This window comes from Propithecus coquereli, unplaced genomic scaffold (genome assembly GCF_000956105.1).
Source record: "Propithecus coquereli isolate 6110/MARCELLA unplaced genomic scaffold, Pcoq_1.0 Scaffold12, whole genome shotgun sequence".
Taxonomy (NCBI): Eukaryota; Metazoa; Chordata; class Mammalia; order Primates; family Indriidae; genus Propithecus; species Propithecus coquereli.
The window spans coordinates 13,436,374-13,461,474 of NW_012136080.1; the positions used below are offsets into that span (position 1 = coordinate 13,436,374).

A 25,101-nucleotide genomic window follows, 5' to 3' on the forward strand; every position below is an offset into this window, starting at 1 on the left:
AACCTTGCTCTCCAGTTATACCAAACTTCTTGTGATTTCCTAAACACACCATGCCTGGCTGATTTTTTTCAGAGTTTAATACTCAGCCCCAGAGTCACCTCCTCCAGGAAGCCTTCTGTGATCCTACTGGCTGGGATATATATTCACATGGTTCATGTTTTTCCTTAGTGCTCCTATATTCCCTTATGAATATTTCTGTCACTTTGTTTTTAATATTGATTTATGATTATTCCCATGTCCCTCTTTTCCACTGAATGTGAACTTCTTGTTGAGGGAATGGACTGTTGAATTCCCAGGATCTAGCCCATAGTTGGCCCTCAGTGATTGTTGGTTGAATGAATAAATAAATGATTGACTTTCCCAAGGTTATGTTACAAATAAGTTCTGAAAGTGGGACCAAAATATGTTGTACTCTGAAACTCATGTTCATTCTGCTTACTGTATTTGCATCACATTAGGGTGATTCAGAGTCCTTAAAGAGCTGAATGTTTTTTTTCTTTTTATATATATATGTACGTAAAGAGCTGAATTTTAAGGGGCCAAACCTCCCTATCATAAAATTTTCCTTCCAATTTTTAAAATTAGTTCTAATTTTTTTAGTAATATATTCACATGGTTCAGTAATCAGTATTAAAAAATTGTCAAAAGTCTTATTCCTATTCTTCTCTTGCATCTTTCCAAATCTCTCTCTGCCCCAAGATAACCAACCTTGTTTCCTATATCTCCTTTCGGATTTTCTTTTTGCAAATGCATGCAGATATAAATATGAATATTATTCTTCACCTCTTGACTTTTAGAAAGGTATTGAAAATTTTTGTAACTTCTGTACTTTTTCTTAAGTGGATATATATTAACAAAAAGAGCTAATCAGTACTCAGCTTGAATGAACTCACAGAAGGAGACTTGGAAGAAGACAGCTATTTAGTAAGGCTGGGGGTGGGGGAAGATAATCCTGCCTGCTCACTGGCCTCTAGGGACATCTGGGGCCCTGTAGGAGAAAGCCTGTGATCCAGGTATCTCCGCTAAGCAGATTCTCAAGCTCCCCAGAGTTACGTTTTCTCTGGAACTCTTCTAGGCCACTCCCCCTGATGCAATATCTAGGTTTGGGCAGAAAGGAGGGTGCTGCAGAGCCCGCCCTTTCTGAGCTTTCTGGGCCGGCTCTGGCTTCCAAACAATTCAGGCTTCACCGTGACTCAGACCTGGTCTCCAACATATGCGTTCTGAAGCAAGGTGGCTGAGATGGGCAGAATGCTTCATTCTGGAAGGAAATTATGTTCCAGGTCAAACTGAGTCTACCAAACACAGACCTTCACTATGGTTCTAAAAGAAATCTGGACAAGTCTTATCATGTGGTTTTTCTACGCCTTGATTCCATGTTTGCTCACAGGTAAGTATGAATTAGAATACATCCAATAGTTTGGACCTTGAATATAGGTTAAGAAGGTGAAAATGCTTTCTCAGAGTTCGGGTTGAAATATCTGTATAGAACATCGCATGTCTGTTTTCTGAAAGGTTTCTCACCTAAACCTTCATCCCCACATCGCAAAGAAAAGAAAAGGCCTGCTTTCTGTTTGGAAATCTTTCTTCTCACCTCCACAGAACAATCTAGAAAGATAAATCATCAAAATAAATAGTCTAAAGGTTAGCAGAGCTCCGTGCATTTTGTTATTTATCTCATTATCTAGTTTTAAAGGGTACAACATAGTTCTGTCAGTCTTTCTGTGTGTGCCTCGGAGATGTTAACTGTAAGGACAGATTAAAGTGAAACAAAGATTCTAACAAAGTACATATGAATAAAAAGATAATGTGTGGACTTTATACGGGGTACAAGACTTATGAACGATCGGATTTCTCTCCTGGTCATTGCTGAAAAGGTACTTCATAGCATTTAAAAAAAATATTTGGTTTGGGGCATTTTCCCTGCCAGTAAGATTACATAATTTTCTCTTCTCCACTCCTGGTTACATGTACCTACTTGATTTATCGTTCCAAAATCGCAGCTGCTTAGTCTTTGATGTTTGTTCATGTCAAATCACATTTAAAAGAAATTTTAAATTTTAATACTCTGATGATATTAGGCACTTTGCATTCTCAGTGTCAATGGGAGCCTTGAGTACTTTCTGTTTTTGTTTACACGGAACTAATTATTTTAGTTTTAATCAGGCAACAAATCAGTGCTAAGTCTATTTGCAAATGTGTAGAACTGGCTTAAACATCAAATATATGATGTTCCTTCCTAGCTCAAAAACCTTCACAGCACCCAACTGCTCAGCACATGATGTCCAAATTCTGCTATGTGTTTCTCATGACCCAGCAAATTCAGGCCTCGCCCTATTTTGTTTATTCAACCCTATTTCTCACTACTCCTTGAAAACAAATACGGACTGTAGGCAGCTGCTGTCTTCACGGTCGGCATATTATACTTTCATTTCCTCCTCCTGGCCTTTATTGTAATAATTTCCCACCAAAAGCACCATCTCCACTTCCTTTCCCCATCCCAAGCCCAGGCTCCCATCATCATTCCAAATGGGTCCTTCTTCCTACATCCCCTTCCAAGACCTCTCTCTCCTTTGACCCTTGACCACATATACTCTAGCTTCAATGGTTTACTTCTCTTTTCAGCCCCGGTCTGAGGGCTGAGGGCATCTTTCCTGGTATCCCTACAGCCCCTACCATAGCTAAGCATGCTGCTTGTTCGGTTAGTTAGTTGTTAGGTTGTTTAGTTGTTGGGACAAAAGTTGCCAAGGAAGCATTCCTCCCGTAAGCCAAAGGGAGGAGATGGAAGACCAAATGAGAAGAGGAAAGACCAGCATTTTTTAACTTGACATTTTCTTCAGTGAGTCCAGTCTTTTCAGTCTTTTCTTGAAAACTCCCATTTCAAACAGACTTGGAGGTGAGTGTACTCTTCTGACGCTTATAAAGTTACACAGAAAAAACAAACAGAAAACAGTGGTGAAAATCCCTTGGATGTTGGAGCAGCCAGAAAGACCTGTGTGTGAGTTTTGGCTCTATCACTTACCAGCTCAGGGACTAGATCATGTTACTTCAGTTTCCTCATCTGTGAAATGGTCATACTAGCCACTTTGAGACAGTGAGGGCTTAAATAAGATGATGCAAACAAAATCACTTTGAAGACATCAACATGCCCCCACCTCCAAATGTTAGTTATTATTAATATTATCTGTTGGTCATACAAACAGATGGTGGTGTCAACAGATAATTGCTTTTGCTGAGGTTGCCTTTATGCAATTTCCTCTGGGATGTGTAGGTGCCTGTGATGAATTCTGCAAATTCTAAATGAACTTCTATTAGTTACTAGATCAGTGGACAGATGGGTAGAGTTGTTGCACTCTTTCGTAGAAATCATATGCCTTGGCCTGTCCCTTCCAAATGTAGTGTGTGATTCAGGAAACTGATTCCTGCTGCCAATAATAATAACAATAACAACAATGACAATTGCATCTACCATTTCTGAGTGCACACTGTGCCCTAGGTTTGCAAATATGTTCTCTTGACTTCTCACATCAATCCTGCAAGATAGGTGTTACTGTTCCCACTGTACACATTAGTAACAGAGACTAAGATAGATTCAGTTATTTGTCCAAGTATATATTAATACATTTAGTTAAGTGGGGGAATTGGGATTTGACTCCAGTTTGGTGGGCTCCAGAGCCTGTGGCCCTTTATACTTCTCTGCAGAAGAAGCTGAGACATTGAAACAGGCCAGGAAAAGGGAGGAGGGACGAAGTAAAGGAAATGAAGAAGATGGTGGTGTCTTTCATGAAACATTTGTTTTAAAAGCTGTTGGACGTGGCTGGGCGCGGTGGCTCACGCCTGTAATCCTAGCACTCTGGGAGGCCGAGGTGGGCTGATCATTTGAGCTCAGGAGTTTGAGACCAGCCTGAGCAAGAGCGAGACCCCGTCTCTACTAAAAAATAGAAAGAAAGTGATTGGACAACTAAAAATATATAGAAAAAATTAGCCAGGCATGGTGGCGCATGCCTGTAGTCCCAGCTACTTGGGAGGCTGAGGCAGAAGGATCGCTGAAGCCCAGGAGTCTGAGGTTGCTGTGAGCTAGGATGACGCCACCACAGCACTCTAGTCCGAGCAACACAGTGAGACTCTGTCTCAAAAAAAAAAAAAAAAGCTGTTAGACGTAAAGGTGGTAGAATATCCAGATGTGAGGAGCTGACATCGGACCCAGTGGGATCCTTCTAGGGAGGAGATACAAAGATTTCTGCCTGCAAGTTTGCCCGAGGCCTTTGTGGTGGGTAGCCTTCATGCTGCCTCCCTTGTACTGACTCTAGATTTTAGGAAACAAGTGTTCAGCAGCAAAAGGCACTAATTGAAAATGGATGAGGGATTAGGAAAAAAGAAGTCAGGCCTAGGCTAATTTCCCTAAGAGAGCCAAGACTTGGTTCACTTGTTCAATTTTCATTCATTTAGCATTTCTGAGCACCTTTTGTGTACCCGGTTCTGGTCTGGGTGTTGAGTATAGATGGAAAAAAGAGTCCCTTGTCTTCATGGAATGTAAGAGCCTGCTGGGAAATACACTGAAGTCTTTGGCATTTGGGAATTTAACATAGTTGTAACTATTCTTTAGACCCTAGAAGTAAGGTCTAGATCAGTGGCTCCCAATCTCAAATGCACATTGGAATCATCTGGGGAACTTTTAAAAACATAAGTGCTGGAACTTCAGAGCTTGAGGTTCGGAATTAATCTAAGGTGCTGCCTGATACTGGGATTTTTCAAAACTCCCTGAGTGGGGCTCCTTAGAGAAATGGTTAATTCCAGGGCTGGACAAGGAAAATGCAAGATGAGACAAGAGCATTTCGTGGTTAAGTAGTAATGAAGTGCTTAAAAAGGGATAGGAGACTAAGTACAACATAGTATCTTGGATTGGATCCTGAAATGGAAAAAAAGACCTTAGTGGAAAAACTGGTGAAATCCAAATAAAGTGTGGAATTTAGTTAATAGTAAAGTACTAATGTTGGTTTCTTAGTTTTGGGGTATTTTTTGGTGTTTTTTTTTTTAACTTGTCACTGACTTGAAGCTTAAGTTTCTTACTTTTGACAAATGAGTCACAGTCACATAAGATGTTAACATTAGGAGAAACTGGGTGAAGGGTATACAGAAACTCTGTGCACATCTTTGCAATTTTTCTGTACATCTAAAATTATTCCAAAACTTAAAAATCTATTAATAAAAATAACATGAAAAAAGACTATGGGAGCCAGTTAAAAGGACACAGGCATCAACTTGAAAGAATTCTCATTGGCCAAAGTTGGAACAATTTGAGTAGCAAAATGAATAACAATAGCGTTAGACTTTAACCAAGACTAAAATAAATATCCATGAGTCTATACCGATATAAATAATTGAATAAATAAATAGTAGAGAAGGAATAGCTCTTCTTTACAGAAGAATTCAATTAAGTAAAAAATCACTATTAGAACATCGCAGCAATAATTGTTACGAGAAATATCCACCAATAGATGTTAAAATTAATGGGTGAAAGTTTGAGGAGAAGCAGGATATTTGCATAGACTCAAAATGTCTCCCCCAAGGTATTTTGTTAACTATAAAGGGGAAAATGGTAGCTTTATAGTGGAGACAGCACATTAACCAAGTGATTGAGGTGATTAGCATCACCAGTAATAAGACATATTGACGTCACTTGCTCCCTGTGAGTACATGGTAAAAAGGTATAACTTCAATCAAGGCATAGGAAAACATCAGACAAAACCAAACTGAGAAACATTCTACGAAACAACTGACCAGGACTCTTCGAAAGTGTCAAGGTCATAAAAGACAAAGACAAATTGAGAACAGATTAGAGGAGACAGACTAGATCTGAAAACTAAATGTGGAATCCTGGATTGGTTCCTGGGGAAAAAAAGAGCACTAGGGGAAAACCTGGTGAAATTTGAATAAACACTGAAGCTTAGTTAATGATATTGTATCAATATTAATATCTTAGTTTTCATATTTGTACTATGGTTTGTACCTATGAAAGGCTGACAAAGGGCATATGACAGCTCTGTGTATTATTTAACAGCGCTTCAGTACGTCTGAAATTATTTCAAAATACAGCTAATCTGTTCACCATTTCACTGGACTAACATCAAGGTGTGGGCAGGACTGTGTTCCTTCTGGAGGCTTTAGGGAAGAATCTATTTCCTTGTCATTCCCAGCTTCCAATGGCTACCTGTGTTCCTTGCTCATGGCCCCCTTCCATGGTATGGATGTACCACTGTTTGTTTAATTTAACCATTCGCTTGTTGAAGCACATCTGGGCCTATTGTAGTTTGGCTATGGGCATCCATGTGTAGGTCTTTTGTGACATAAATTTTCATTTCTCTGGGACAAATGCCCAAGAATGCAATTGCTAGATCATATAGTAACTACACGTTTTACAAGAAACTGTCAGACTATTTTCCAAAGCGAATGTAACATTTTACATTCCTACCAACAAGGTAGGTGAACCCTTTGCCAATACCACACAATCTTAATTACTGAAGGTCTTGGAATTGGGTAGATTGATTCCTCTCACTTTATTCTTTTTTTTTCAAAATTGTTAGTTATTCTAGTTCCTTTGACTTTTCTTGTAACATTTAGAAAAAGCTGATCTATACTATCGAAAAACCTTGCTGGGATTTTGATAGGAATTGCCTTAAACCTGTATATCAATTTGGGGAGAATTGTCATCTTATTTATGTTGAATCTTCCAATCCATGAAAAAGTATGTCTCTCCATTTATTTAGATCTTATTTAATTTCTTTCAACATTATGGAGTTTTTCCCCATACAAATCCTAGATATATTTTGTTAGATTTATACCTGTGTGTTTTTTTAATGATTATAATTTTAATTTCTGGGTATATGTTTATTGTTAGCATATAGAAATACAGTTAATGTTTGTGTTTATATTGTATCCTGTGAACTTGCTGAACTTACTTATTAGTTTTAGAAATTTTGCTTTTTGTATTAGTAGATTCCGTGGGATCATCTACATGGCCTATCATGTCATCTGAATATAGGGGGAGTTTTACTAATCCATACTTCTTTTGCTTCTTTTGCTTGCCTTATTACAGTGACTAGAACTTTCAGTACTGTGTTGAGTAAGAGTGGTGAGTGGACACTCTTGCCTGTTCCTGATCTTAGGGGGGAAGCGTTCAGTCTTTCACCATTAAGTAAGATGTTAGCCATAGGTTTTTTGTAGATGGTCTTTATTGAGGTTAACTCCCTGATGCTCTTAAGTTGAAAAGAGGTGTTTATTTTCTTGTTGTTGCTTTTAATTATGAATGAGTGTTGGGTTTTATAAATCCTTTTTCTGTGTCAATTGATATGATTTATGATTTTTCTTCTTTAGCTTATAATGGTGGATTACATTAATTGATTTTTGAATGTTAAGCCAACCTTGCATACCTGGAACAAATCCCACTTGGTCATGGTGTATAATTCTTTTTATACACTATTGGATTTGGATTGCTAATATTTTGTTGAAGATTTTGTGTCAAAGTTCATAAGATTTATTGGTCTATAGTTTATATATTTATAAGGGGTGTGTGTGTGTGTGTGTGTGTATGTGTGTATAGTCTTTGTCTGATTTTCGTATCAGGATAGTACTAGCCTCTAAAGTAAGTTGGCAATTGTTCTTTCCTTTTCTATGTTTTGCAAGAGATTGTGTAAAGTTGGTGTTAATTCTTCTTTAAATGTTTGATAGCATTCTCCAGTGAAACAATATGGGCTGGAGATTTCATTTCTGAGAGCTTTAAAATTATATAATTAAATTATATTAATTAATGAAAAATTCTATTGATATGTAATTTAATCATATAATTAAACTAGTTACATAAAATCTGGCTTTATATTTGTATAGCTTTATATTCCCCAAATAGCTGACTGGAAAAATGTTTTTGCCTTATTAGAGGACAGGTGTCAGAGGGGACCAGTCCCTGCCTTCCCAGACCACCCCTCCCCCAGCTGGCCCTTTTCCTTTCTAGCCCTTGCGTGACTTCAAGGTTAGGGGTGGGGAGGTCAGGAAGCCTCCCGTGTGGGTGCCCCAGGTGTTTCCGCACAGTGCAGGCAGTGGATGCTGAGGGGGAGATGGAGGCATGTCACCAGGGTCCCACATTAGAGAAGAGGCAGGGGAACCAGGCGGGGCAGCCCCTCAACTGCTCATGGTCACAGGGTGACCTGCATGGGCTTGCCATGAAGGAATGGGAGGGTCAGGTTTATGCAACTTGCTTAAGGTCACATAGTAAGTGGCAGAGTCAGAGTCAAGGCCTAGATCTAGGCCAATCTGACATAAGAGTCATAAATAAATTTTTGAAAAAAAGAGTCATAAATAATATGCCTCAGTTTTCTCATCTGTACAACAGAGAAACTAATGGTCTTTACCTCCCAGTATGACCTTGAGGATTAAATGAGATAATCATGTAACAATCTAGGACATGGCCCAGATAGAACATGGTAAGTGCTCAATAAATATTAATCACTATTAATATTAATATGCCATTTTATCACCAAAGGCACAATAATAGTGATGATAGCACAAGTTTAGCATTAACAGTATGATGAAATTAGGGTTCTTTCTAGCTCATAAACACATGAGGCCTTTCATTAGACACTAATTTGAAGCTATGCATTCCCCCACTACGAGCCCACCTGTCAACCTGTCTATCTGTCTTGATCCCAGGTGGAGTGGCCATTCTACCTGCCCCTCAGAACCTCTCTGTACATTCAACCAACATGAAGCATCTCTTGATGTGGAGCCCAGTGATCATGCCTGGAGAAACAGTGTACTATTCTGTTGAGTACCAGGGGTGAGTTGTTTTATTTTTTGAGTTTTTCTCCCTTAGACATCAGTTGGTTCCTGAAGGCACAACCCTTCCTCCTCAGCTCAAGGAGGCTTTGTGAGTCCAGGGATAGCTTACCTCCGGTGATCTGCCTCCCCTGTCTGTGTGGGCATGGAGAGAGTTGAAGAAGCAAGGGAAACTGTCCATGGATTTGACAGTGGACTCTGTGGGAACACAAATGTGTATGAGCACATTGTGGTGGAGCTTCTTTACAGCAGTGAGTCACCACCTGTCTAATGAGTTTGACTCTGACTTGAGATGGATAAATCCTTGGAGACTCAGAGCTTTTGGGGGTTGGGGAGACCTCAGTTTTCCTGACAAGGAGCTTATACGTAGGAGCTAAAACAAACTGTGACCTAAAGGTCATCTGGCCCTGGAGCCAAGAAAACTCTAGTTTTCTACAGGTGTCCAGATACTTGCAGCTGTTGAGGAGTGACAGGGACGCTGAAGCTGCTCAATATATTTCCTTAACAATGTATACAAACAACACCTACATGTAGACATTCTTCCAGGCTCAGGGATACAGTTGACAAGGTTTCTGGATATTAGGCCTTTACATCTAGAGTAGGAGAAAGACAGTAAATATACTAGATCTGCATTCTCCAATGTGGTAGCCATTAATCATAGGTGGCTATTTTAATGTAAATTAATTAAGTTAAATTAAAATGTCTGTCTCCCAGTCCCACTAGTCACATTTGAGGTGCTCAATAGCCACACATAGTTAGTGGCTACCATATTGAACACCATCAACCTGGAACATTTTCATCATCACAGGGAGTTTTCTATGGCTCTAGGAAATTTAAGATAGTGATCGGTGCTAGGAGGAAGCTAAAAGGCTGATGCAATAGGAAATTGACTCTGTGGCTCCTTTACATTGGGTGGTCAGGGAAGGCCTCTCTGAAAAGGTGATATTTATACCATATCTGAAGGACAGAAGGAGGCAGCAGGGCAGAGCATTCGAGACAGTGTGAATAGCTCACAGAGGTCCTAAGGCAAAAAGAGCTCAGCATTTTGGAGGAATGACCAGTGTGGTGAGAACATCATGCTTAGGAGAGGGTGAGCGATCAGGCTAAGAGTCTTGTAGGCCACGGGGAAGAGTTTGGACTCCATTCTAAGCGCTGTTGGAAGCCATTAAGAAGAGAAGCACCATGATCTGCTGAGTAATGAATGGCATGAAGAAGGGCAGGTGTGTAGGCTGGGAGACCACAGAAAGGCAAGGGATGATGGTGGCTGAGATTAGGGTGGTGACTGGGGAGATGGAGAGATCTGGACCGTTTGGGGTTTATACCTCCTCCTCTGGTGAGAAAAGGAGTAAGGGAGAACAGATGGTTGGTGAGGGAGAGTGGAGTAACTAGGGTGTGGAGAAATGCTTATTTTGCTGACCCATAAAAAGTAGGAGAATGAAGGCAGTTACTGACAACCATCATTGAGCCTGGGTCAAAGGGGCTGGTGTGACTCTGTGCCTTTCTCTCCTTGGCCAGGGAGTACGAGAGCCTGTACACGAGCCACATCTGGATCCCCAGCAGCTGGTGCTCACTCACGGAGGGGCCTAAGTGTGACGTCACTGATGACATCACGGCCACGGTGCCATACAACCTCCGTGTCAGGGCCACACTGGGCTCACAGACCTCAGGCTGGAGCACCCTGACACACCCCTTCAATAGAAACTCAAGTAAGGCTCCTCTCTCCTTATTCCCCAGTAGCCTTCCCTTTAGGAACCATGTTCACCTACACCTTTGGGACTCTTTTTAGCATCAAAATAGTATTGCAAAGCCAGAGTATTGTGAACACAAACAACCCTCACTGGTACATTTGAAAAATGGCCAACTGCTTCCCACACGCTGTCTCTCTCATGCCCTTTGACTTGGGAAGTAATTCCTGACTGTCTCTGTCAGGGTCTGCAGGTGGTGGGGATGCTGACCTTGGGGACCTCAAGGAAAGCTGCTCTGGAAGTGGGGAGATGGCACCAGGACTTCTACCCTGACTGTGCCTCCATAAATCTAATACTATCTCCCATTTGGTACCTCATTAACCCCATATTCACTGCCTGTGGGAGGAGCTTCATTGTGCGAAAGGATCTATATGTTTAATAGAGCCACCAGAAACAGCTGCCCTTCTATGGGAAATAAATAACTCTTCTATTGCAATGGTACCTGAAAAAATATTGAGAAAGAAGTAGGAGAAGAATCCAGATAGGTGGCCAAATATGGCTGAGTGCAAGCAATGGCCAGTGTGTAAAAGGACATGCATTTTGGGGGAACAGCAGAGGCAAGGACTGGCTGCGCAGAGGCTAGGGAAGCAGCTGGTCATGTGGAGAGGGGCTTTGATATGAAGCTTGATCAAATCAGTAGAGGGGAGCCATGGAAGAGGAGAGGGTCTAGACCAGGTCCATCTTCCAGAATAGTCACTCTGGCTGCTGTGTGTAAACTGAGCTAGAACAGGGCAGGGGAGGAGCGAGCAGGGACTGTAACTCTCCTGCTGAGCCAAGGTGGGTTCTGATTCCAGGAGTTGGGGAGGGGATGGGGAGGAGAGAATAAACCCAAGGAGACCGGGCAGAGTTAGAAAGGACAGAGCTTGGGGATCACTTGTTGAGGAACGGAGAGGGGAGAGATAATGATGGTGCCCAGCTTCTGACTGCGGTTGGTGAGCATGCCAGTCCAGGCAGAGAACCCAGGAGGACTGACTGGTTTTGAGGAATGGAGACACCTCTGGCTTTGTGGTCTTTGAGATTGAGATTTCTGTAAGATATTGTGTCACAGGTGTCTGACTGGCATCTGGAAACCAGGCCCAGGGCTCAGAGAATTCAAAGCGAAACACACCACACACAGTTAATAGCTAAAGGCTTGGGAGTGGATGAGATTGTGTAGGGATAAGATATGGGGGACAAAGAGAGGACAGGGTCCTGGGAAACCTCAGGGTTTAAAATGTAGGTGGAGGGAAGGGCACCATGGGGGCTGGGCAGTTAGAGGGTCATGGAGGGGAGAATAGAACAGCTCCTGGGAGGCCCTTGAGAAAGTGACTTTATGGAAGGGAGGGGATGACCATCTGGCCCCTGGGATGGAGGATTGCATGGAGGTGGGAAGGAGCAAGGCAGCTCGGCCTCTGAGAAGGCATAGGCAGGAATGTGACCAGTTTGGAGCTCCAGGAAAGAAAAGGGAAGGGCCTTTATTGGCCTCTGTTTTCTTGATGTGGCAGGAAACCGTCTGCTGTGAGAGAGGGCAGAGGAAGGTGTGGGGCAGCATCTCCTATACTGGATAAATTAAAGGTCACCAAGGAGTGTATGATATTCAGTAAAAATCAAGAGAGTTGGAAGATGGGGGAGCTCAAGCTGGAAGAGACTGTGGAAAATGAAGACAGCTTTTAAGGGGAAGTTGGCTCTGTGGGTCAGACAGATGTGGTTCAAATCCCAGCTCAGCCACTTGACAGCTGGGTCCCTGCCTCCGCATCTGTAAGAGGGGCAACGGTTTGCCTCACTGGGTGGTTGTGGAGGCTGCATGAGATGCAGTGTGTAAATGCCCAGTGCAGAGCTGTCCTAGCATAGCACTCAGCTACCAGTAGGTATTACTACTGTTGTAGCCCTAGGGATGCCCAGAATTGAGAACCAGAGCGCGGAGGAGGGAAGGGGTGGGGCAGAAATAGAATGTCGGGATGGGATACCAGTAGGAATTTTGGTGCAGAATGTGGGCGCCTCTGCCCAGGCCTTCTTCCCAGGCACCAGGAGGATTTGATTGAAGTGGCAGGATGGCAGGGCCAGGTGCTGGGGGAGGCTAAGGGCACCGGGGGCACTGCAACTCTGCCTCTGTCTGCAGTGCCCAGGCAGCTCCCAGCACCACCTGGCCCTGGGAGCACTGGGCTCCAGCCAAGACCGTGGCTGGGGGCTGACAGCTGTTGTTGGAAGGCAAGCATGGGTCAGATCGAGATAAGGGAGTGCCTATAAAACTATGTGGGTGGGGGTGTGCAGTGACAACTTGTGCTTAGAAGGCCAGCATAAACAGGAAAAGGGCTTGTTGCAGGGGGAGTGGAGGAACAGGAGTCTCTGTACTCGCATCAGAAGGTAGAGATGCAGCCCTGTGTGATCCCAGCAAACGGGCTGGGATAGCATCGTGATCTGTTAAGGGTATTAAGTCTGTCCTTTTCCATTTGAACAAGGCTACTCTGACTTCTCCTCAGACATGTGAAAAATCCTGTTTTAAGGCTCTCCTGAAAAGGGTCTCCTACTCTCAAAGAGAAACCTTATTGCAAGCAGAGGTTTTTCACCTGGACTGCATTTGAGTCATACGGGAGCTTTAGAACCATTATGTCTGGGGCCATGCCCAGAGAGTCTGATTTAAATGATCTGTGTGTGTCCTGTTCACTGGGAGCTTAAAATTCTCCCCAAGTTATTCTCATGTACAGCCAGGGTTGAGATCCACCACTGTAGAGGCTAAACACCCCACATGGGGGAGGGTAGAAGTGTAGAAAGACATAGGCTCAAATTCTGGCCATTAGCTATTTGACTCTGGGCATGTCACTTAACCTCTCTGTACAACGGGAATAGCGTTTACCTTTTTAAGCTTCCTGGGTGGATTAAATGAAATAAATATGCAGAGTGCACAGGACAGAGGTTCCTGCCCCAACGCTGTCAAACAAGTCTCCAAACCGAAACTTTAGATCATTTTTCCTGATTCTATTCTTAATAAAGATGGAGATCAGAGGGTCCCGTGCTAACCATGTCTGACTCAAAGTGGAGGAGTCAAACGTCTCTTGCCTCCGGGAGATGTTTCAGAGGTAGGGCTGGTGGTGCTGTGTGGTTGCATGAAGCCTCTGGACTGGGTGTATTTTGCACAGTTGGCTCTGGCTTCCCAAGTCCTCCTGTTCCCCACCAGGCAGCGCTCCAATGACCGGTAGACACTCTTCCCTGATGAGGCACGTGAGGGGCAAATGCTTTGCTCTCGGAAAAGTCCCTCCAGGAACTGCTTTTGTTCTGAGTGGCCACTGACTCCAGTGTGGAGGATTTAGCCCAGAGCACATCCCACCCTACTTCCCAAGCCAAGCCCTTCTGGCCCCACAGCGTCTGGGCCTGAGAGACGAGTGTGGCTCTATCACCAGCAGCCAGGGAGCAGAGACTGCCTGTGCAGGCCTGTCTGTTCTTGGCCCGCTATGGGAAAGTATCCACAGGGGTGTGGGCCTCTCTATTTGGGACCCAGCAATGTGAAAGATGATGTTCGTGCCCATGCTGTAATTTCTAGAGTTGATCATCAGAATTTATAAAAAGCCTCTGACTTGCCAATATCCCTTTGTCAAGATATGAGATGAAGGATACTTGGGCTGAAAATAAACCGGCCAACCCATTCACAGGCTGCTGATCTGCTGATGTTTGAAAGTCATCAGAAGCCAGTACACGCCACTGATCTGTGTGAGCTGTAGGGAGGCACATGCCCCTGACAGGTGTGTTCATTCCCCAGGGGCAAAGACTGGGCCTGACTGTGCTCAGTATAGACCTGAGCTCGCATAGGTATTTGGCAAGCATTAAGAAACAGCATCTGCTGGCTTAGATGAGCCAAAGTGAGGAGCAATTTCTGCTGAAAAAGAACGGTGGAGGCGAGGGGCATGGGTCATAAACTTTTAAAAGGGAAAGAGATAATGTTTACTTGAGTATTTAATCACTTGTCTTATATATGTGTGCCTCCTGGAGAAGGAACAGAGGACTTTATTATAGTTAAGGGATTTTTAAAAAAGGGAAATTGCAAGCATTTGTTGCTTTTCATTTAGTCATTATTCAAAAAGCATTTACTGAGCACCTGCTGAGTACAGGAGAGTATTCATGTGCATGTTTCCAAGTGCTGTGAAGATATGACTCTCTCCCTGCCCCAGGGGGGCTGGTGTATTTCCACCTATGACACTGTCATTGTGTCCCAGGAAATCAGTCCTATTTGGGGCTGGCTTTGACCCTCCTGTTGTCTTGCCAACAGCCATCCTCACCCCACCTGGGATGGAGCTCACCAAGGATGGCTTCCACCTGGTTATTGAGCTGGAAGACCTGGGGCCCCAGTTTGAGTTCCTTGTGGCCTACTGGAGGAGGGAGCCTGGTGCTAAGGTGAGGCTTCCTGCTTTGGCCTTTGGGTCGGCTTTTGGGAAGAAGGCACAGATCTCTGGAGGTGAGCAAGGGAAGCCGGCCCCTGCAGTGCTCACTGGGCAGCCTGCTCGGTGAGCAGTCCCGGGTGAAGTGTGCGAAAGGAGATGAGAGTATGCTGACCCTCCCATCAGCCTCTTCTTCAAAGGAATGCCTTGGTCCATCCCAGGCCTTGGCCGGGAGCCTTTTCAGGTGGGATCTGCTGAAGTGTGGGGGCTAAACTCCTTGCTCTAAACTCTATCCTAGTTGGACCCACACTACCTCTTCAATGCATTTTTTCTCCCTCATCAGCTGGTTTCCTCCCTGGCTCCCGAATAAACGTGTCTAATTACGAATGAATAGGCCGTGCAGAATGCCTAGATGCGGTGCTGCCGCTGTCTGTGGGAAGGCTGCTGCAGTCTGGGGTGGGTGGAGGCCAGTCCTCAGAGCGGAGGGTCAAACAAGCGGCAGCAGCAGAAGGGGTGGAGCTCGAGCAGGACTGAGGGGACACTGAGACCTGTGGAGCCCCTGTCCAAGTTGATACGGTGACAAAGCCTAGAGGCTCGCTCCAGTCAGAACAGTGAAAAATAGGCTTTATCATAAGGATTAATATGGGGCAATAAGGGACTGTCACAGAATCTATGCACGGAGCTGGCACAGGGCCAGGTGCAGCACAGCCTCCCTTACCCAGGGCCCCTCGCCTGTGGAGTCCTTGCTTCCCTCCGCCAGGCCCTACCTATCACACGCTTTCTGTGACCTTCTCCCAGCTTACGCCCTCGGCCCCAATCCCTCCTCACTCCTCCCTACAGGTGCCTATGATATGCCTCCCCAGGCCTCTGAGGCCTCTCACTGTGTCCTCTCTCCTTTGTCCCTACTTCTAGCTCTAGGTACTCGGGTTTCCCAAGACCAAATCCTTAGAAGAGCAATCTTATGGGTTTTGCTCATCTTATCAGGCCGAGCTTTAGGGGTCGCAGGTGGCCAGCTGGCCTCTGATGAGACCCATGTCAGGATAGGGGCATCCTATGTAGAGCAGGGCACATTTCCTGCCGCCCATTCAACAGGGGCTGTAGGTTGAGTAGCTTCCCCTGAAAGGTGGTGTGGCAGGTGCGGTGGGCAATACCACTGGGCCCTAGTACTTACCATGCCAGCTCAGGGACCCCTGGTAGGACGTGGCACTGCCAGCCAAGCAGATGGAGTGGTGTAGGGGACAGGTCAGGGCCTGGGCACGAGGAACTATGCAGCTCCCTCAGATTCATTGGGATGGAGCCCACTCCCCACCCTTCGTAACTGGCAGGGCCGGTGCTAAGAGAAGAACATGCACCCTGAGTCATCTGGGCTGGGTCCAGACAAGCCTCCACAGGCTCAGACGCAGAGCACAGGCCTCAGGGAGGGGGGTGGAGGTGGAGGGGTGAACAGATGGGTGGACAGATGGGTGGATATATGGACAAGTGAGGAGATACTGCCCGCCAGCGCCGATGCTCCTTGCACTGACCCCCTGGCGGCCATGGCCATGCCAAGCCCTGCTCAGTCAGATTTCCAACCTTCAGGTCTCTGCCCAAATGTTACCCTATCAGAGAGGCTTTTCTACCCACCCTGTTTAAAATAGTGCCTCCTCCTTACCTCTACCTCTTTGCTCTGCTTTTTCTTCACAGCCCTTATTACCACCTGCCATGTGTTTATATTACTGTTTGTCTTTCCCCATGTGAGCTCTATGAGAGCAGGGACTTTGTCTGTTTTGTTCAATGCTATGTCCCTCTGCCTAGAACAGTGTAGTAGGTGCTTAATAAATATAAATAAATGAATGAGTGAGTGAATGAATGTGTGCATAAATGAGAGGGAACATTCTATATGCATTTTGGAAAGGAAGTATCTGTAGCTTTCCCTCCCTGGCTCTTCCACTCGTGCTGTCCTCAGGGAGTAACTGTGTTTTCTGGTCTCCCAAAGGAACATGTCAAAACGGTGAGCAGTGGGGGCATTCCATTGCACCTGGTAACCATGGAGCCGGGGGCTGCGTACTGTGTGAAGGCTCAGACATTTGTGAAGGCCATTGGGAGGCGCAGCGCCTTCAGCCAGGCAGAATGTGTTGAGGTTGAAGGTAAGGACAGCCTCCCTGTCCCCTGGAACCCTGCACGGGTGATAGCCCTCTTGGCACATGCGTGGCTGCCTGCTGGGTACTTTGGTTCCGAGTTTTCCCTTGATTTCACTGACCTGCCCCGCAGGCTGGGTGGGCTGGCGTGGTGAAAGTGTGCACGTCATTCTAATTCCCTAGAGGCAGGAGTCCACCCCAGGGCTGTCTGGAACACTTTCTCCTTTAAAGCTTCCTAGGCCTGGGGCTGGATGTTGCAAGACTGGTTTACCAGATGGTCACTGCCTGTGGATCAGAGGGGGCTGCGGCAGAGGCGGACCTTGTAAGGACACACCGCACTGTACAAGGTCACAGCTGCTTTTATCTGGAAGGGTCCTTTTGGAAAATCTACAGAATCCTCTTGTTCGACTTAATTTTTTCCCTTGAATATTTTATGGTGTTAAAACCTATAATGTTTAGAACATTTTGAAAAGAAGCAGAACCAAATAAATCTCTATATCCCATGATCCTGCCATTCAAACAGCACTACATTTTAGTGGTGTAGAACATTTTTGTGTAGAACATTTTAGTCTTTTTAAAAAGACTAATAATTATCTTGAATACGTAGTACATTTATATGGTTCCAAAAATATAAGATATACATAGAAGTTCTCTTTCTCACTCCTCTTCCCCATCTATATAATTCCCACACTCTCTCCCATAGGTATTAGCTTCTCATATATCCTTCTGAAGACTTTTTAATACATATGCACGTAAATGAGAATGTATTTATATCTATTGCCCTTTTTTAGCATAAATCATAGCATACTTTAGGCACTGTTCTGGATTGTGTCTTTTTCACTTTATATATTTTGTAGATTTTTCCATATTGATAAAGACATTCCTTTATCCTTCTTTACAGCTACATAGTATTTCATTGTGTGAATATATGATAACTTATTTAACAAGTCCCATATTGATAGGCATTTAGGTTTTCCCCCCAAATATTTTGCTATTACAGCCAATGCGTGAATTAATTTCCTTGTACAGAGATCATTTTGCTGATGTGTCTGTACTTGAAGGATAAATTCATGGAAGTATTGTTGCTTGGTCAAAGGCATACACATTTGAATTTTGATCACTGTTTCCAAATTGCCCTCCAAGAGGTATTATCCTTCAGTCATTGCCCATGTGTAGGCACGTGCTGTAGTCCTGCATATACACTTTGTGCCCACTTTTTCACAAACATCATATCCATAACATTTTCCATGCAGATTTATTTCCTGATTACCATGTTATACTATTAATACTTTTCAAAATCATATAAGTCAAGCATGTTTAACAATCCAGACAACACAGAAGTATGTGAAGTAAGAGGTAAATGTGCTCTGTTCTCTCCCACACCATTCAGGAGGTTTTCTTTGGCAAGTCTGACATTTAATCTTCCAGTCATTGCTTGTGTGATACCAGTGTGCACACACAAATGGGACTAGACTGTACCTACTGTTCTGTACCTGGCTTGTCTTCACTTAGAAGTGTATTTTGAACATCTTTTCATGTCAGTGCACATGGATCTACCTTGTTCCTTAAAAAGACGCATAGTGAGCCAATATGTGGATGTGCCAACGCATGTAATCAGTTATGAGGCTCTTGCTGTAGTCCAGATGTTGCTAAGAACCGACTTATGCATATAATTGTTTCCTTCCTTGGAATTAGTTTTTGGAATTAAAATCACAGGAATGGGTGAAAGGGTATGAACATTTGTGTATTGATGTATGCTAACAAAATATTTTCCAAAAGCCCTGAAACAATGGATAGTGCCCTCAGTCACATGTGTAAGTTCACCAGCTTCTCCACAGCCTTGTTGGCTGAGCAACCCTTCACTTCGTGGGGAAGCTGCCCAGCCCAGAGGCTAAATGAGTTGCTCGAGGTTGCATAGAACAGAGAGATGAGAAAATAACCCATCCCCTCTTCTGCATCTCCAGATGCTCAGATATGGCCCTTTCTGCTACATTTATTTGGTAAAATAACCTTGGTCTTTGGAGCCAGCCCTACCTGTGTGACCTTGGGTAAGTCATGCAACCATTCTGAGCATAAAATCCTTTTTATATTAATAGAAGCAGGGATACTCACACTTGTGAAATTGTGAAAAACAAGTGACTACACGTCCAGCCCCTAGCAAGTGCGGGAAGGAGGCAGTAGCTCTAGCACACATAATAGAGGCTTATAAATCATAGTCATTATGTGACTGTTTTCTGAACTTAGTATTTCCTCCATAATATGAATCGATGCAAAGAGCAAATTGTGAAACACTTTGTTTTAGTTACCGCCCAGCACTGTTCTGTGCTGTTCTCTTTCAGCACCTCCCCCTCATCCTGCCGGGGGCCTGGCACTCTGCCTTCCTCCTGGCAGCAGTGCCAAGGTACGTGCTAACACCACTAGTGGCTTAACATATGATGCTCCTCCCTTTCCCTTCCCCAGAAAAAGATTTTAATCTTCCCTGGAGCTTTCTGAAACCATGCCTTAATCTGGATTCTAGGAAAATGGTTTTAATGGTGGTATTACAGTTTTAATCACCAGGGCAAATATCAAACCTCAGGATGTTGGTATCTGCGATCTTGGCCAATGTCAGAGCCAACTCCAGGAAACTGGGGGAGGCCCAGATTGGAGATTTTGTCTTCACCACTGTTTCTAAGCCTGTTCTTATCTTTTTGTTTTCAGGAGAGGTCCTTCCCCTGGCTCTGGCCCTGTTTGCATTTGTTGGCTTCATGTTGATCCTCGTGGCTGTGCCACTCTCCATCTGGAAAATGGGCCAGCTGCTCCGGTACTCCTGTTGCCCTGTGGTGGTCCTCCCAGACACCTTGGTAAGAGTGTTCTTTTTTCCTTTCAGAATGACACTGACCAGATGCAGTGTGGGCCTTACTTGGGCATAGGCACATGTTTCGTGGGATTAGAGGCATTTGCACAGAGAGAGGAGAAGGGTGCTTGTAGGACTTCCTGTCTAACCAGGGGGACTGGGAGAGACCTCCCTTCTCCAGGGCATGGTGACTTCCCTGAGGCAGGCCACCTCGACTTTCCCCAGGACCTGGCGTAGCCAAGAGAACAGATGTGTTGCCCAGCCCAGGATGCTCGGTGCTTCAGGAGTCACGCACAGTCTTACCCTTCTGGACTGGCCTGCCTGGCATTCTAGGCCCCTTCCCACAATTGTAACAACAACTATACCCAATAATATGTCCCAACACAACATAGTCGATTCACATGCCAAGCCTCATTGTTCGCAGGGCAAAGAACATGTGTATGAACGTGGGAGGCATGGATTATGCTTTGCCTTTTGTTGGGGTGGGGTGGGGTGGGTTGACAGGGCAGCAGTCTGGACCTTCATAGTGACTACCTGGGGTGAGGGGTGCCCACCTGTATTCCCAGCTCCTCACAAGCCCAGTGTTCTTTTCTTACCCCTGAGGACATTGGACCACAAGTCTGAGTCTCTCCAGTGGAGATGGGCCCTGTGTGTCCATGCCATGGTGGGGGACAGAGAAAAGCAGGCCTCCAGCAGCTCCCCCAATGGCCCATCTACCTCCGCAGATGTCTTCTCCCCCACCCCAACAGCTCAACCACACAAAGCAGTGCAACAAAATAAAACGATAACCACAACAAACAGAAACAAAAAAACCTATCCCTGCCATCCCAGGGATTTCTCACAGTTCTCTCCTGGGAAGAGGGAGCCAGTAGTCACTTCTGGAAAGCAACCGGAGCTGGAACTGCCTGAAACTTACACATGATAAGGAGCCTGTAGTTCCTTATCAGCCTTGAGTCACTTTGGAAGGAGTCACTCTTGTGACATCTGCATGGTCCTTTCTCTCCCTGCACAGGAGGAATAATTCTCCCTGTAATCCAGTCTTCAGGACACCCCTCCAGCTTGCTATCCTAATGCCCACTCTCCTTTTGTCTCCAGGATTTCCAGGACCAGGTAGTCATACCAACTTTAGCTGGCACTAGTACAGAGCTAAGTGCCAGGTACTGTTCTAGGGCTTTACATATATTGACTCATTTAATTTTCTCCTTTACATAAGCTTAGCACTGTCCCTCTCATCAGCTCCCCCTCCATCCTACTCTGACTGAATGGCTTACTGCTGTACAGAAAGGCAGTGTGGTGTAGCAAATACAGGCGGACAGGGTGGGCCTTTATTCCCCTTCAGCAAGAGCTGGGGGGTTCATAGTACCCTGAAGCATAAAAGGATATATATTCTGCGGTTGTTGGGGTAGTGTTTTCTAATATCAATTAGGTCAAAATGTTTTATGGCATTGTTCAGATCATCTTTGCCCTTACCGGTTTTTTCGTGTAGTTGTTCTATTAACTATTGAGAGAAGGATTTCAAAATACCACTATGAGTGTAGAAGTATCTGTTTCTCCCTTAATGTCAATTTTTTATTCATGTATTTTGAGGCTCTGTTTTAGGTGCATTCAAATTTTGATTGATATGTCTGCCTGAGTAACTGAGTCTTTTATCATTATATGTTTTTCTTTATCTCTGGTGATATTCTTTATCATGATATCAATATAGCTCTTTTTTTGCTTACTGTTTGTATGGCATATCATTTTTGGACTAAATACACCAATTAAAAGGCAGAGATTATCAGAATGGATCTATATATTTTAAAAAACCCAGAAAACAAGACCAGCTATATTCTGTCTTCAGGAGACACACTTTAAACCTATCTGTATATTCGTATTTAAAGTACATCTCTTGTAGACAGCATATACAGCACACAGCATTTCCATTTGGCATGGCTTCCCTTCAGTCTGAAAAACTTCCTGTCACAGGTTTGGTAATGCAGATCTGTTGGTGACAAATTGTCTTAGATTTTTTTTAATTTGAAAATGTCTATAGTTTGCCTTTATTCTTGAAGGATATTTTTGTTGGATTTTTTGTTGACAATAATTTTTTCTTACTACTTTAAAAGTGTTCTTTAATTGTCTTCTGGCTTTCATTGTTTCTGATGAGAAAATAACCATATCTTTAATATTGTTCCCCTATATGAAATGTGTTCTTTTACTCTTGCTGCTTTTAAATTACCATTGGTTTTCAGCAGTTTAACTATAACATGCCTACAGGTATGGTTTCCTTTATATTTATCTTACTTGTAAAACTACAAGTTGAACTTCTTTAATCTGTAAATTTATATTTTTCACCATAATTTGGGAAAATTTCAGCCATATTTCTTCAGCTATTTTTTCTGTTCCACTCTCTTCTCTCCTTTAGCAACTTCAATTTCATGTATGTTAGATCTTTAGATGTTGTCCCCACCAATCCTTGAGGCTCCCTTCATTTTTATAAAAAACTTTTTTTCCTTCTCTATTCTTCAGATTGGGTAATTTTATTAACCTATCTTCTTGTTCACTGACTCTTCTGTTATCATCAGTCTGATTTTAGGCACATCCAGTGAGTTTGTTTTTAAATTTCAGATATTATATTTTTCAATTATATAATTTTCATTTTGTTCTTTTTTAATAGTAAATATTCTGTGCTGAGATTGTTTTCATTTCTTCCTTTATTATGAGAATATTTTCCTATATGTCCTTGAGCATAATTATAATATCTTTGTCTGCTACTTTAAAATCTTTGCTGATTTCACCAGGTGGGTCATCTCAAGGTTGGCATCTACTGATTGTTTTTTACTTGGTATAGGCCACATTTTCCTGTTTTTTAGATATCTAGTGATTTTGGATTATATTCTGGATGGTCTCAACAATATGCTGTAGAGATTTTGTTCCTCTGAAAACTACTGATTGTTTTGTTTGTTTGTTTTAGTGAGCGATTAACTTGGAAGAATGCAAATTTCAAACTTTGGTCTCCAATGCAGTAAACAGCTGATATCTATTAGATTTTTTAGTCCATTGGACTGGTTGGAGTTTTCCCCACCCCTGTTCAGAGGTCAGTCAGAGATTTGGGGAGAATTTATGTATAGAATTTTCAGCTCCCCTTTTCTGGCTCTCTCCTTTGTAGGATTTCTCATCTCACTTCTAACTTCTGTGTTTGCACCAGTCTCTGTTTTTTGGTTCTTTAAGCCAGTAAGACGGTGATTGTTCATGGCACGAAGTGGAACCTGGCTCAGGCAAGGAGTTATAAAAAAATGGGACACTCACCCAGTGACGTTCCTTTCTTCAAAATGTCAACTCTTGGTTGCTCCATGGTGACTTAAGGAATCTGGTTTTATATTTTGGTCAGTTTTAAAAGTTGTTATCTGAAGAGGGTTGATCTGGTTGGTGTTCCTCTGCCATAAGTAGAAGTAGAAACCTACAATAAAAGAGGAATTCCCTGAACAAATCTCGAACGGTGACAATGGTCAGGGAGCATTCCTGGCTGAGGCATGTCACTGGCACTTCTTGTCCACATGTGGTGAAAAGTTCAGCCTTCCTCGGCTGGGCACCGCCCGTGAGTCACTTGTGGTTTCTCTCTCAACTCTGTTGCCCATGCTTACCTCTACTTACAGGCCATTACATTCCTAACACTTTCCCTCCTTTGTCCTCTCCTGGTCCTATATGCAGAGGCACAGCAGAGTTTTCCTTCCTACCTCAAGATCAGGAGTTTGAGGATCTTCCCAAGCCCCAGAGCCTTGTTAGTGAGGAACAGAGTAAAAAAAACAAGAAAAGAACTATGTAAAGGGTCAATTACTTATAGGATTTTAGGTACACAAGAAGAGTCCTCAACTGGTAAGATCTTCCAGGGATCCTGATGCATTAAGAGCCACACTCTAAAATTAGCTTTTGGAGAAAACCAAATAGCTTAGATGAGACCAGAGACAAGAAGATTCTTTGACAGTGAGACCAATTTCATCCAGGGCAAGTGGATACCACTACTGCTGACTACCTTTTGCTTCTCTGTTCTCCTTTACCATCCTTCCTACATCATTCTGATGTCTGTTCCTATGTGCATTCCTTCCCATATGGCTTTTAACTTTTTTCTGTTTTCACTCCAAGATTTTTGAAGTGGACAAATTCTCTGAGTCTATGCATTTCCCCACAATGCTGTGTGAGAAGTAGATCATAGTGTCCATTAAATCCCAAACACATTCTGGAGCTGCGCATCACTACTGCCATCTCCCCTCTCTCAGCCATGATTTCATTGTATTTTTTAGTAACCAGACATTGAACCGTCAGCCATGATTTTAGCATAGCCTAGCTGCATCTCAACATTTGTGTTACTTATAGATAATCCTCCAAACTATTAAAAAGTGATTTCCATCCATCCTTGAAAAATGTACTCATCTTTCCAACTAAACCATGGAAAATTGTCAATCAGAAATCCTTGACAATTCTTCAAAAAGCCCTACTGAGTTTGTGTTTAATCTGTCTGTATGGATGAGACATTTCATGTCTACATCTAAAATTTTACAGTTGGTGATGGTTGCACTCTGAAATATGCCATTAAAAATTTCTTTCCATTAAAGTTGCTACTACCAAGTAACAGTTTAAAGCAAAAATATACATGCAAGGAAAATTATATTAACTCTGCCCACTATATATTCTCTATTTTAAAATAGAGTTTATTTTCCTTGTCTTTTATCTATAATTGCTTCCTGGGAATGGGGGGCTTTGGTACTAAAGGGTCTCCCTTTCCTTTTTGTGACTCACTTTATTCTTTCTCTTCTTGCTGTCATATTCCACCATAATGTGGGTAGCAAGCATAAAAATGGCCCAAAGTTAGTAATTCTTCAATGTGCCATCCCAAGTATGACCTTGTATGCTTCATACAAAGTGGAGTTTGTGAGATGCCTCTGGGGCCAGCCAAGTATCAGGAAAAAAAAAAGGGTATGCAGTGCAATGAATATAACTCAATAGGGAGGGGGTGGGGGCGACAGCAAGCACGTTCTGTCTAAAGGAGGCAGCTACTTCTCCGCTCTGGCAGGCCGCTACCAAGAAGGAATGTGAGCCAATGCTATCAGATCTCCCAGTTTTAAATGAGAAACCCAGAAATCCAGATTCGTATGAAAAATCTCCTGATTTTTAACTGCTGAGAAGTAATTCAAATTTTTAAAAAATTAGCTGAGCTTTGCTTGAAAGTTAGTTCTAACCTGCAGGACCAC

The 25,101-nt window shown here is 43.5% G+C and overlaps 1 protein-coding gene across 1 annotated transcript in view; it reads left to right on the plus strand.

Moving 5' to 3' along the window:
* The first annotated feature begins 1,170 nt into the window (after positions 1–1,170).
* Positions 1,171–25,101, plus strand: part of IL20RB (interleukin 20 receptor beta) — a 27,494-nt gene continuing 3,563 nt past the window's right edge. Inside the window, exons 1-6 of the mRNA XM_012663761.1 lie at positions 1,171–1,387; positions 8,701–8,827; positions 10,342–10,532; positions 14,812–14,936; positions 16,896–17,046; positions 19,738–19,880. Of these exons, the coding sequence (XP_012519215.1) occupies positions 1,315–1,387; positions 8,701–8,827; positions 10,342–10,532; positions 14,812–14,936; positions 16,896–17,046; positions 19,738–19,880 (810 nt within the window). The 5' untranslated portion in view covers positions 1,171–1,314. The remainder of the gene's footprint in view (positions 1,388–8,700; positions 8,828–10,341; positions 10,533–14,811; positions 14,937–16,895; positions 17,047–19,737; positions 19,881–25,101) is intronic.